The following is a 12,604-nucleotide window of genomic DNA, read 5'->3' on the forward strand; positions in this document are numbered from 1 at the left end:
ATCCCACTTTTCCATTCAACAGCAAACTCCAGAATCCAAACAGTTTTGGTGCCAAACAGCATCACCAAAGTTGCCATTGTGATCTGTGAGAGAAAATTTTAGAAAGGGCTTAGTACTGGACCTCAGAACCTCTACCTAGGGCATCCCTTTGGAGAGGTGAAGGTCTGGAGTTGGATCCCCCAGGGGCATCCCCTTTTGGGGTCCAGTATTAAAGTGTCAGGAATCTCTGACCTTATGTGGGCACTGGTACCACTTTTTTGTTTTCCCTTCAGAGGTAATGACTTTCTATGTGCTTTCCTTTGGTTCCTGGGTATCATCCCTGACTTTTAGCATCCTTATAATTTGATAAGGCCATGACATCCCATGCATCCCATTTGACTACAGTGATAGCCATGAACTGTAATGATAGGAACTGGAGGCTGAGTGGGTTTCTTTTTTTTCTTAGATATTGGAGGAACCTGCTCCCAATATTTCAACATAGGTTCTTTCTATTTTCCATAAGTGTTGGCCAGCAGAGAAATAAAGAGAGACAGTACAAGAGAGGAGTTTTACAGCTGGGCTGCCAGGGGTGATATCACACATTGATAGGACCGTGATACCCACCTGAGTCTCAGACCAGCAAGTTTTAATTAAGGGTTTAAAAGGGGAGGGCGTGTAAGAACAGGGAGTAGGTACAAAGATCACATGCTTCAAAGGGCAGAAAGAAGAACCACTAATAAGGGTTTAACAAAGATCACATGCTTCTGAGGGAACAGGATAAAGGTCAAAAGCAGAACCACTGATAAGTGTCCAACAAAGATCACAGGGCAAAGGGCAAAAGCAGAACCACTGATAAGGGTCTATGTTCAGCAGTGCATGTATTGTCTTGATAAACATCTAAAACAACAGAAAACAGGGTTCAAGATCAGAGAACCGGTCTGACCACAAATTTACCAGGGCAGAGTTTTTCCCCACCATAGTAATCCTAAAGGTTCTGCAGCAGACCAGGGTGTATCTCAGTCCTTATCTCAATTGCACAAGACAGACATTCCCAGAGCAGCTGTTTATAGACCTCCCCCCAGGAATGCATTCCTTTCCCAGGGTATTAATATTAATATTCCTTGCTAGGAAAAGAATTTAGTGATATCTTTCCTACTTGCACATTCGTTTATAGGCTCTCTGCAAGAAGAAAAATATGGCTCTTTTTGCCCCACCCTGCAAGCAGTCAGACCTTATGGTTGTCTTCCCTTGTTCCATAAAAATCACTGTTATTCTGTTCTTTTTCAAGGTGCACTGATTTCATATTGTTCAAACACACATTTTACAGTCATCCTGAGGTGACATACATCCTCAGCTTATGAAGATAACAGGATTAAGAGATTAAAATAAAGACAGGCATAAGAAATTATAAAAGTATTATTTGGGAACTGATAAATGTCCATATGAAGATGAAATCTTCACAATTTATGTTCCCCTGCCATGACTCCAGCCAGTCCTTCCGTTTGGGGTCCCTGACTTCCTGCAACACTTAGCCAGTCAAGTAGAGGAAGGGAAGAATTTAGCATAACAAGCGAAGATTTAAATGACCTGAAATACATGCAGGTTCACCCCGAAAAGCTGTGCCACATGTAGAGATCAGGAACCACAAACAGAAAAGATAGAAAAGAGTCCTTCCCCTTTCTGGGCAGAACAACTTCTCCATTCACTCCTTGGCCTTCAGGCAACACAGGAGCATGGCCCTGGCCAGAAACCTGCAGTTACCTCCTCCGTGTTTAGGTGCTGCCCACCAAGGGTCCTGAGTTGGAAAGGAAAAGAGAGACAGAGATTCCCCTGTATGGAGGAGAAAGAAAAAGGAGAAAAATAAACACCAAACTTTGGGCTTACTGCCTGGCTGGCTCACCAAAATATGTTACCGGTGGGGAGTGTCCACATTCTTGGTGTTTTGAACAAAGAATTGGACAAAATGTACAAAGAAAGCTTGGAAAAAATGATGAAATAAAAGCAGAGATTTATTGAAAACCAAAGAACACTTTACAGGGTGGGAGTGGCCTGAGCAAGTGACTCAAGGACCCAATTATGGAATTTTCTGGGGCTTAAATATCCTCTAGAGGTTTCCCATTTTTTACTTGGTATACACCCTATGTAAATGAAGAGGCTGCAGTGAAGTCTCAAAGTTATTTACTTGGCGTACACCCTATACAAATTAAGAGGATGAAGTGAGCTTATAAACTTATATACTCGATGTACACCCTATGCAAATGAAGCGGTTGTTTCCTGCCATAGCTGAAGTAGAGCTACAAAGTTATTTACTTGGTCTTAGAAAGTCGGGGTTTTTCTGTTTGATTTAGTTCCAGGAAGTCCTTAGGTTCCCTGTCCCCAGCCCCTATTCTCCTGCCTCAATAGGAAAGCTGCTGCAGGACTTGGCAACCTTCACTCAGGATCCCTCTGTGGTTACCAGATGTCAATCAAAGAAATAAACCTCAAAGAGGTTTATTTCCCAAAGTTAAGTATGTATGCCTGGGACACTGGTGTATGCCTTTCTTCCAAGATGATTATGAGGGCTTCAAATTTAAAGGAGAAAGGATGGAATATTGAGAAATACACAATTTTCATGTGAGAGGGTAGGAGGAGAAAATAGTCATTTATGTATTTGTCTGGCTCAGTGAATCTGCCTTTTTACATAAGATAACATAGATAATAGAACAGAGAAAAATAATAAGATATGTGTTTGTCTTAGGTGGGTAGAGGGATGACTTTTAGTTCTGTCCTATGTCCTCCATACCTGTGAAGATAAGCTACCAATTTATATTGCCATGGTGAACTTTATCAGAAATGCTTTAGGCTAAAGATCTTGGGGCTCACAAAAAAATTTCCTTGTGGGCAAAATGTGAAGGAGGTATGTACCTTTTCATCTTTGTATCCATCTCATCTAGGAACAAAAGTTGGAGGCATGTTTGCATGACCCAGTTCCCTGCTTGATGTTTCCCTTTGGCTTAGTGAGTTTGGGGTTTCAAAATTTATTTTCCTTTCACATTCCAAAGAAGTGCAAAGCGGCCTTCACAAGATTCAGAACCACTGATAAGATAGCTCAAAAAAGGGAAGTTTCACCAGCTCTAAGTGGATTACAACTCACATTTCCATCTGGTCATCTTTTCTAGCACCTATGCTTCTCAGTGAGCACCCAAGTATGAAGGTCCAAACTCTCCATATGCCCCATAGATGAAAAAAGACAGGAAATCAAAAAGGATCAATGGAAGGGAAAATAATCAATAACAAATGAGTATCCCAAAAGGTCAAAAAATTATACAAGTGAGATTGGTTTTCTGACCAGAAATGGACTCTGGGTGTTGGCAATGAAAGTATGGAATTCTAGCCAAAAGATGGAGTTGCTTTTTTTTTTTTTTTTTTTTGTGAATGCTTTCACTTTTATTTCTCTCAATATACCCGTGATACGTATATTTCATACATAGCAAGGTTAAGGACATGCTCACATTCTATGTAAAACAGAGGCAGAACCATGGCTAAAACATCTAGCCCAGCAATCAACTCATTATCCCCGAGAAGTGGGGGTGGGGGAGGGGAAGAGTCACAGGCGGTTCACCAACATCTGGAAAATCCATGACTTCATTGAGAATGAATGACTTTGGGGAGATTCAGATAATGAAGTAATGAGAAGAAAACCTTTTTTTTCCCCCCACCAGGGATCATGTTTCTCAGTTATCAACAGGCAGTTGTGGGTTGTTTTCTTCTATTTCTTCCAGCAGCTTATCGAGTTCATCATTAAAGTCATCTATTTTCAACCTGAGTGTCTGGAGGGTGCAATTTAGATGTGTCAAGGTTTCAAACAACATCCTTACTCCACTAGACCCCAAGGGATTCTGGCTCAGGTCCAGAGAGACAAGGCTGTGGTTGCAGCTGAGCACAGAGCAGAGGTCCTCACAACTGAATGGAGGGATGGAACAGCCCAACAACCATAGACATCTCAAGTTACACAGTGGTTTCTTCAAAGCCTCACATAGGAGCTTCACTCCAGTAACTCCTATGTGATTCAGTCCCAGATCCAAGCACATTACGCTTGATTTTTCTTGGAGAAGCTCTGCGAGATAACAGCAGCCATTGCTAGTTATGTCGCAGTCCCACAGCACCAGGGTCTGTAGTTTACACTGGGGGTAACTCAAACCCTTACACAGAAACGTCACCCCTTTATCCCCGGGGGGGGGTTCTTGGCCAAGCACAGGTGTGTCAGCTCCCGGCTGACAACCAAAACAGCAGCAAAGATCTTGCAATTGGCTTCTGTAAAGTGACAGTTTTCCAACAACAACCTTTGCAGGAAGCATTTTGGGTGTCTCAAAGTTGTGTACAGCAACTTGGCACCCTCATCCAAGAGCTCATTGTGGGAGAGGTTTACACATGTCAGGGACTGGCTGACTTCAAGGGCCAAGGAGAGATCAGCCCATTGCTAAGTGGTGGTGGAAAAAGACACCAACCCGAGATATTGCAGGTTACATTTTGAGTGTTTCAAGACCTCACACAATGCAGGAAGCATATCATTCTGGTCATTGCCTTGAAGGGTCAGATATGTTACAGTCTTGTGACCTCAAAGAGCTAGGCAGAGGTTCCAATAAGCATCAGCTGGTTAAATGTTTTTGAACATCACTCTCCGGAGACGACAGGTGTCAGAAGCTATTTGTTCACACAGGATCCTTACTAATGTGGCACTAAGAAAGCTATTATTGATTTCTAGAATTATCAGATCCTTATTTGAGCCAAATATGGAACAAAGGTCGGTCCATAAAGGAAGCATGTGTTGATCATCCTGGGATCTCTCAACTTCAGCATCTGATTCAGACACAGTGACATTCTCCGGGAGCTTTGCCTTTACTACCTGCAGTGGCATTTTCTGCAAGTTTCGACAATGCTTGAGGCAGAATGAAAACAGCATAATGTCTACTGCATTTAAGTGCAGGGATATTTCTTTGAACGGAGCCATCGCTCCCTTCACCAGCTCCTCCTCCTGAGACTCGTACAGACAGCACAAGAGCTCCTTCAGGTTCGTCATTGTTGAGTGTCCAACCTTTTCACAATTTATGTCTCATCACAGTAATTCCTGTTTGAGCTCCGGTGACATCAGGCAGCCCAAAGTGGTCTCCAACTCCTTGGCTCTCTTCTCGTTGGTGAAGCCGAATAAGAAGTGTCCTGCTTAGATCAGGTCGGGGATCTTGAGTCTTTCTTCTCTGGAAAGCAGCTTCTGCACGTCTCCATTGTCCCAGGCGTGGCCGTCCTTCTCCTCCTCCTCCTCCTCCTTCTCCAGGGGGTGGAACAGCACAGTGAAAAACTGCTGGAAGCTGAGGTGGATGGAGGAGTAGCAGCCTGTAGAGACTCTGTCCTGGTGGAGGATGTCTCTGTCCAGGGACGGGTGGATGTCGGACTCCTGCACCCCGAGCCTCGCCAAGTCCTCTCCACCGAACACTGACATTTGCGCCCACAGGCCCTGCGCCGCCAGGAGGCTCAGCGCCCACAGCACGCCCCAGAGCTGTGCGCCCTGCGGGAACCGGCCGCAAAGGAAGTGCAGGAACAGCCCCGTGCGGGTGGGGCGGGTCCTTCCCCTTCTAACCTCTGCAGCTTCAGACTCGTGCACTTGATCCAGCACACCATGGGCGCTGAGACAGGCTGGAACAGGGCCGCGTATCTTCTCATCAGCTCAAAGGCACGCATGGCTTGGTCCTCGTCTCCAAAGTGTCTCAGGAAATATGCCCTCCTGTCCTCCTCCAGGAACCCCTCCACCCTTATGTAGATCGGCTGCTCCACCAAGAGCCAGAGGTCTCTCAGGGCCCCCAGGCCACGTGGTGACCAGCAGGGCGGCCTTGGGTAACATCTTCCTCTTCAGCAACCTCCCCAAGAAGACCGGCACCGGCTTCTGCTTCTCCCAGTCCCCGCAGATGTCCTAGATCAGTGCCCAGGTGGGGCTCCCAGCTCATCAAAGCCGTCGACCACGAACAGGATTTTCTGTGCTTGGGCTAGGATGTTTGGAAGGTCATCCTGCAATTCAGGCCAGTTGCTGAAGACCAGCTCTGCAAAACTGCACGGGCCCAGGCAGATGAGCTCCTTGCAGGTGAGGTAGAAACCTATCTAAATTTCTGGCTGAGGTTGTCTTCTGCCCAGTCCAGCATTAATTTCTTGGCCAGCGTGGTTTTCCCAAGGCCCGCAGGACCATGCAGCACCACCGTGTGTGGGCAGGGCCCGGGAAGCACCCTGGGGTTGCTGAACGGGATCAGCATCTTGTATCTCTGAGCCATAATATGGACCACTTTGCTGTCTCCAGGCCAGGTTTTCCACGTTTGCCGGAACTTCGTCTTCAATATACTCCTGTACCTATCCTCTTTACCTGGCTTTTCTCCTTTCAAGACTTCTTTAGCTTCTCTTAGGCTGGTGACATCTTCCTCTGTTTCTATAAACTCTAGTGCTTCTGCTTCAAAACGCCCCAGCATTTCTTTCAGGTCTGTAGGTTTTGGCTCTTCTTTCCATGTTTTCCCTTATGATACAGGCTTGATTTCAAAGTGGCTTCTCTGAGTTCATCCTTTACTTTCTCAGACAGATCCGCTCGGTGCATCTTTTCAAAGACCTGGATGGTCTCTATCTCCATCCAGTAGCTGTGGCAATGGCTGGTGATGATTTCTGCCAGTTGCTTCCCATCAGCCTTGTCTACCTATGTCTGGGGGATCTTTTGTAGCTCATTTCCCAGGGAGACGATCCTGATCAGAGACTTGAACTTGCTCAACTCATCCTAGCTGAGCTGTCCCAGAAGAGCCTGCAGGTTGAAGTCCAGCTGCGCAGAAGACACCATCTCGTCCCACATGGGAACTCTGATGAGAATTAAGGGAGGAATGGAAAGGGATGGTAAGTCCGCACTCCTGTCTCAATCCAGTCCCCTCTGAGCCATAAACAAGGATACTCTCATCATCTACCTTGCTTCTTCAAGAACAAATTCCCAGCCTGGGCAACATAGTGAGACCTCTATCTCCACAAAAAATAAGTTAGCAGAGGGTGGTGGTGCGCGACCACAGTCCCAGCCACCCAAGAGGCTGAGACGAGAGGATCACTTGAGCCTGGGAGGTTGAAGCTTCAGTGAGCCTTGATTGTGCCACTGCACTCCCATCTGGGCAACAGAGCGAGACCTCATCTCATTTTATCCTTATTTACTTATTTGTTTTTGAGACAGTTTCACTCCGCTGTCCAGGCTGGAGTGCAGTGGTGTGATCTCTGCTCACTGTAACCTCCTCCTCCCAGGTCCAAGCAATTCTCCTGCTGCAGCCTCCCGAGCAGCTGGGACCACGGGCACCCGCCACTATGCCTGGCTAATTTTTGTATTTTTAGTAGAGATGGGGTTTCACCACGCTGGCCAGGCTGGTCTCAAACTCCTGACTTGAAGTGATCTGCCCGCCTCAGCATCCCAAAGTGCTGGGACTACAGGCGTGTGCCACCATGCCTGGCCTTTATAAATTAACAGATAACATAATTGCAATAAAAAATAAAGAATAGCTCAGCAAGTACACATGGCAGTGACAATGGACAAAAAGTTAACACCTGACACTTTACATAGATTGGATTACAAATAATTTAGTTTTTATTTTTATTTTTATTTTTTATACAGAGTCTCACTCTGTTGCCCAGGCTGGAGTTCAGTAGCACAATCTCAGCTCACTGTAACCTCTACCTCCTGGGTTCAAGCGATTTTCCTGCCTCAGCCTCCCCAGTAGCTGGGATTACAGGCGTGTGCCACCATGCCCGGCTAATTTTTATATTTTTAATAGAGATGGGGTTTCACCATGTTGGCCAGGCTGGTCTCAAACTCCTGACCTCAAGTGATCTACCCTTTTGTCGTTGCTCTTGTTGTTGTCGTTATTTTTAATCCTGCAGGAAATCCAAAGCAGACCTTTTGAGCATGTGACATATTTTAACTTGTTTCAGATCTTATTTCAGATGGAATGTGGCTTAGCTAATTCCCCGGATGTTAGCATTTCAAATACATTAAAAGATTTACATCTCCAAAGGAGTGCAGGGCATTTAAAGGGTATTGTCTGATAAATGGTCAATAAATCATCAATTCCATTCATTACCTCTGGTTTAGAAACAATTTGTTGGATCTGCATTTTTTTAATCTCAGTAGTGTTATTCTCATTCTATAGTTTTTTCATTTGTTTACTTATTCCAAATTCTTTTAGAGTTTCTTTCTAAAAGAAGAAAATGTGTGCATTGTGAAATTCCAAAAGGAAAAAAAAAATCTGCCTAAGATATATATGGGAGCCAAAGGAGCAAGCAGAAAGGAATGAGTTCAGATCACAAGGATAGAAGAAGAAGGAGCAGTTGGAGGCAATAAAAAGAAAGTCTTGAAAATATTTTTAAATACTTTCAAATATCCTTTTACTTATGCCTTGAATGTAATTTTTTTTCTCTCAAGATTTCTTTTAGAAGTTTTTAAGTGCCATTAGAAGTAACTTTCCTATTCAAACTGTCTTTTTCCAACTGTGCAAGAAAATAAATTGTTAGTCATTTCAAAAGATCATAATTTTGGTCATTGTTGCTTATGACTATTTTGGGTTAGGTGAGTCTACTCTTCTAGATATTTACAAGGAGTTGTCCCATAAGTATCATACATAAATCTAGCTGGTGTTTCTAATGGTCGTTGTTTTGTAAAAGACTGCTTGAATTTTGAAGCTTGATTTTTTTTTTATAATCTAGGAGCTTTTCAAAAGTGGCCAAAGCCAGGAATATGTGTGGGTAAAAAGTGTGCTGCTTATGAGTGTCACTCCTCTAGGTTTTACCCAAGCATCATAAATCACTTGCATATGTGTCTTGGACTGCCTCTAAGTGCCAAGTGACAGCAGAGTGCTCATATTATGGGGGGTTGTGGGTCAGTTCCTCATACCCATCTGGAGGAACAGAAAAGTTGTCCCTTAAAAATGTTCTTCTGGTGGTAAGGTCCCTATGAGGCTGTGTCACATCATGGGTAATGACTTAGATACGTCTGCAAAGTCTGCAGCCACTTGGAGCACTCAAATGGGTCAGAGTGAGCAAATCACCTCTTTTCTTTGGGGAAAGAGAATTCACACTGTTTTCTTTGGGGCAAGAGAACTCACCATGTTTCAGTTAGGAACTAATAGGAATTAGTCATAAATAAAAAAACTAAGTCTAAATTTTTAAGCAATAGGAAACAGCTGCAATGTTAAAAGCATGCTATGTGAAACAAAACCAACAGTGCCTAAGTATCAATCCTCTGACCTCAGCTTCCTGCTGTGAGACAGAGGCAGAAAAAGGCAGTTCTCTGCAGATCTCCTTATCCAAATCTTTTGTCCAAAGTCAAAGACAGAAGTTTTCACTCTTGAGGGTGGAAAAAAAGGAGTTGGAAAATATCTCAAATAAAGTCTAGACCCTCAATCACGGAGTGGGAGATCTAAATTCAGGAGCACTCACTTGAAACACTTTATGGGACTTCTGAAGATGGAGAGAATGTAATGTGTTTATGCTGATACTGAGCATCACTTTCAGAGAGAAACACTCGGTGGTAGGGAGAAGTTACTCTGAATCCTGCTCACAGGGCCAGAAATGTAAACCTAAAAGGAAGAGATTGAGGCCCAAAATATTATTTAGAGTTTACTTAGGCCAAAGTAAGAAGGGCAGCCCAGAAGACTCACACTCAAATAACCTTAGGTATGAGTTACTTCTATGTCTTGTTTGGAAAAATGTTTTTTAGATCTTATGTTCATTTTTTCACTGGTTTATTTAACTTTATTGTTATTGAATTGTATGTGTTTCTTATATATTCTGGACATTCACTTCTTATCGTATAAATGCTTTAAAAATATATTATCCCAATATGTAGATTGTCTTTTTTATTTGTTGATTTTTTCTTTTTATGTGCAGAAGACTTTTAGTTTAATGTAGTCCCACTTGTTTATTTTGCTTTTGTCTTCTTTGCTTTTGGGGTCGCACTAAAAAATATCATTGACCAATGTCCCAGGCTTCCCCTTGGATTTTGTCAGTTTTAGGTATTATATTTAAGTCTTTAGTTCATTAAAGGTATTTTACATATGGTATAAGATAATAATCTGATTAAATTATGTTGTTTGTGGAGATCCAGTTTTCCCAAGAAAATTTGTTGAAGAGAGTTTGTTTTCCCCATTGTGTGTTCTTGGAACCCTTGTCAGAATTAGTGGTCTCTATATGTGTCAGTTTATTTCTAGTTTTTCTATTCTGTTTCATTTGTCTATTTCTTTGTTTTTGTGGTGGCACTTCACTTGCAGATTGCAGAAGCTTTGTTACATATTTTGAGACCAGGAAGTGTAATGCCTTCAAGAATTCTTCTTTTTCTCAAGAATTATTTGGCTACTCACGGTATTTTAAAGTTTTATACTAACTTTAGAATTTTGTCTTCTATTTCTGTGAAATATTCTATTGGAATTTTTATGGGGATTGCATTCAGTTTGTATATAACTTTTTGTAGCATGGACATTTTAAGAATAATAATCTAATTCATGAACACTGGATATCTTTTGATTTATTTGCATCTCCTTCAATTTCTTTCAGCAATATTTATAGTTTTCAGTATAAAGGTCTTGTAGCTCCTTGGTGTAATTTGCTTCTAAGTATTTTTTCCTTAATTTTGCAAATGGGATTAAAAAAATTGTTTTGGATCATTCACTCTTACTGAATACAAAAACAAATAATTTGCATATGCATTCCTTAGTTTCTATTACCCAATAAATAATGTACAACATTCAACCAAAACATTACAAGGCATACAAAAATGTAAGAACAATTAAAGTCTGAAGAAAAATGCAAAATTCACAAACAGACTCTAAAAATTTTACCAAGAAATATAAGTGATATGGTAAAAGAAGATAAACAAAGGAGTCATAAAAATGAAATGGGTACATCTCACTGGGGAGTGCCAGACAGTAGGTGCAGGACAGTGGGTGCAGCACACCATGTGTGAGACAAAGCAGAGCAAGGCATCCCCTCACACGGGAAGTGCAAGGGGTCAGGGAATTCCCTTTCCTAGTCAAAGAAAGCGGTGACAGATGGCACCTGGAAAATCAGGTCACTCCCACCCTAATACTGCCCTTTTCCAACGGGCTTAAAAAATGGCACACCAGGAGATTATATCCCACACCTGCCTCAGAGGGTCCTACACCCATGGAATCTTGCTCATTGCTAGCATAGCAGTCCGAGATCAAACTACAAGGCAGCAGCGAGACTGGGGGAGGGGCGCCCGCTATTGCCCAGTTAGTTGTTTGATTAGGTAAAAAAAGGGGCCAGGAAGCTCGAACTGGGTGGAGCCCACCACAGCTCAAGGAGGCCTGACTGCCTCTGTAGGCTCCATATCTGGGAGCAGGGCACAGACAAATAAAAAGACAGCAGTAACTTCTGCAGACTTAAATGTCCCTCTCTGACATCTTTGAAGAGAGTAGTGGTTCTCCCAGCACGCAGCTTGAGATCTGAGAACAGGCAGACAGCCTCCTCAAGTCGGTCCCTGACCCCCAAGTAGCCTAACTAGGAAGCACTCCCCAGTAGGGGTGGACTGAAACCTCACACGGCCAGGTCCTCCGCTGAGACAAAACTTCTAGAGGAACAATCAGGCAGCAGCATCTGCAGTTCACCAATATCCACTGTTCTGCAGCTACTGCTGCTGGTACCCAGGCAAACAGGGTCTGGAGTGGACCTCTAGCAAACTCCAAGAGACCTGCAGCTGAGGGTCATGTCTGTTAGAAGGAAAACTAACAAACAGAAAGGACATCCACACAAAAAACCCATCTGTATGTCACCATCATCAAAGACCAAAGGTAGATAAAACCACAAAGATGGGAAAAAAACAGAGCAGAAAAACTGGAAACTCTAAAAATCAGAGTGCCTCTCCTCCTCCAAAGAAATGCAGCTCCTCACCAGCAATGGAACAAAGCTCGATGGTGAATGACTTTGGCGAGTTGAGAGAAGAAGGTTTCAGACGATCAAACTACTCCGAGCTACAGGAGGAAATTCAAACCAATGGCAAGGAAAAAGCTGTGAAAAAAAATGTGATGAATGGATAACTAGAATAATCAATGCAGAGAAGTCCTTAAGGGACCTGATGGAGCTGAAAATCAAGGCACGAGAGCTACGTGATGAATGCAGAAGCCTCGGTAGCTGATGTGATCAACTGGAAGAAAGGGTGTCAGTGATGGAAGATGAAATGAATGAAATGAAGCGAGAAGAGAAGTTTAGAGAAAAAAGAATAAAAAGAAATGAACAAAGCCTCCAAGCAATATGAGACTATGTGAAAAGACCAAATCTACGTCTGATTGGTGTACCTGAAAGTGACAGGGAGAATGGAACCAAGTTGGAAAACACTCTGCAGGATATTATCCAGGAGAACTTCCCTAATCTAGCAAGGCAAGCCAACATTCATACTCAGGAAATACAGAGAATGCCACAAAGATACTCCTTGAGAAGAGCAACACCAAGACACCTAATTGTCAGATTCACCAAAGTTGAAATTAAGGAAAAAATGTTAAGGGCAGCCAGAGAGAAAGGTTGGGTTACCCACAAAAGGAAGCCCATCAGACTAACAGCTGATCTCTTGGCAGAAACT

General features: G+C 43.1%; 1 protein-coding gene and 1 pseudogene across 1 annotated transcript; both read right to left on the bottom strand.

The window, feature by feature from the left end:
• Window positions 1–3,632: 3,632 nt before the first annotated feature.
• Window positions 3,633–6,467, bottom strand: LOC100448177 (NACHT, LRR and PYD domains-containing protein 2-like; annotated as a pseudogene).
• A 218-nt stretch (window positions 6,468–6,685) lies between these two features.
• On the bottom strand, window positions 6,686–6,823 carry NLRP2B (NLR family pyrin domain containing 2B). Its single transcript, XM_054544233.1, is given in 1 exon segment — window positions 6,686–6,823. A coding segment is annotated over 1 exon segment (138 nt).
• Window positions 6,824–12,604: the final 5,781 nt, after the last annotated feature.

The sequence above is a fragment of the Pongo abelii genome, chromosome X (assembly GCF_028885655.2).
Source record: "Pongo abelii isolate AG06213 chromosome X, NHGRI_mPonAbe1-v2.0_pri, whole genome shotgun sequence".
Lineage (NCBI taxonomy): Eukaryota > Metazoa > Chordata > Mammalia > Primates > Hominidae > Pongo > Pongo abelii.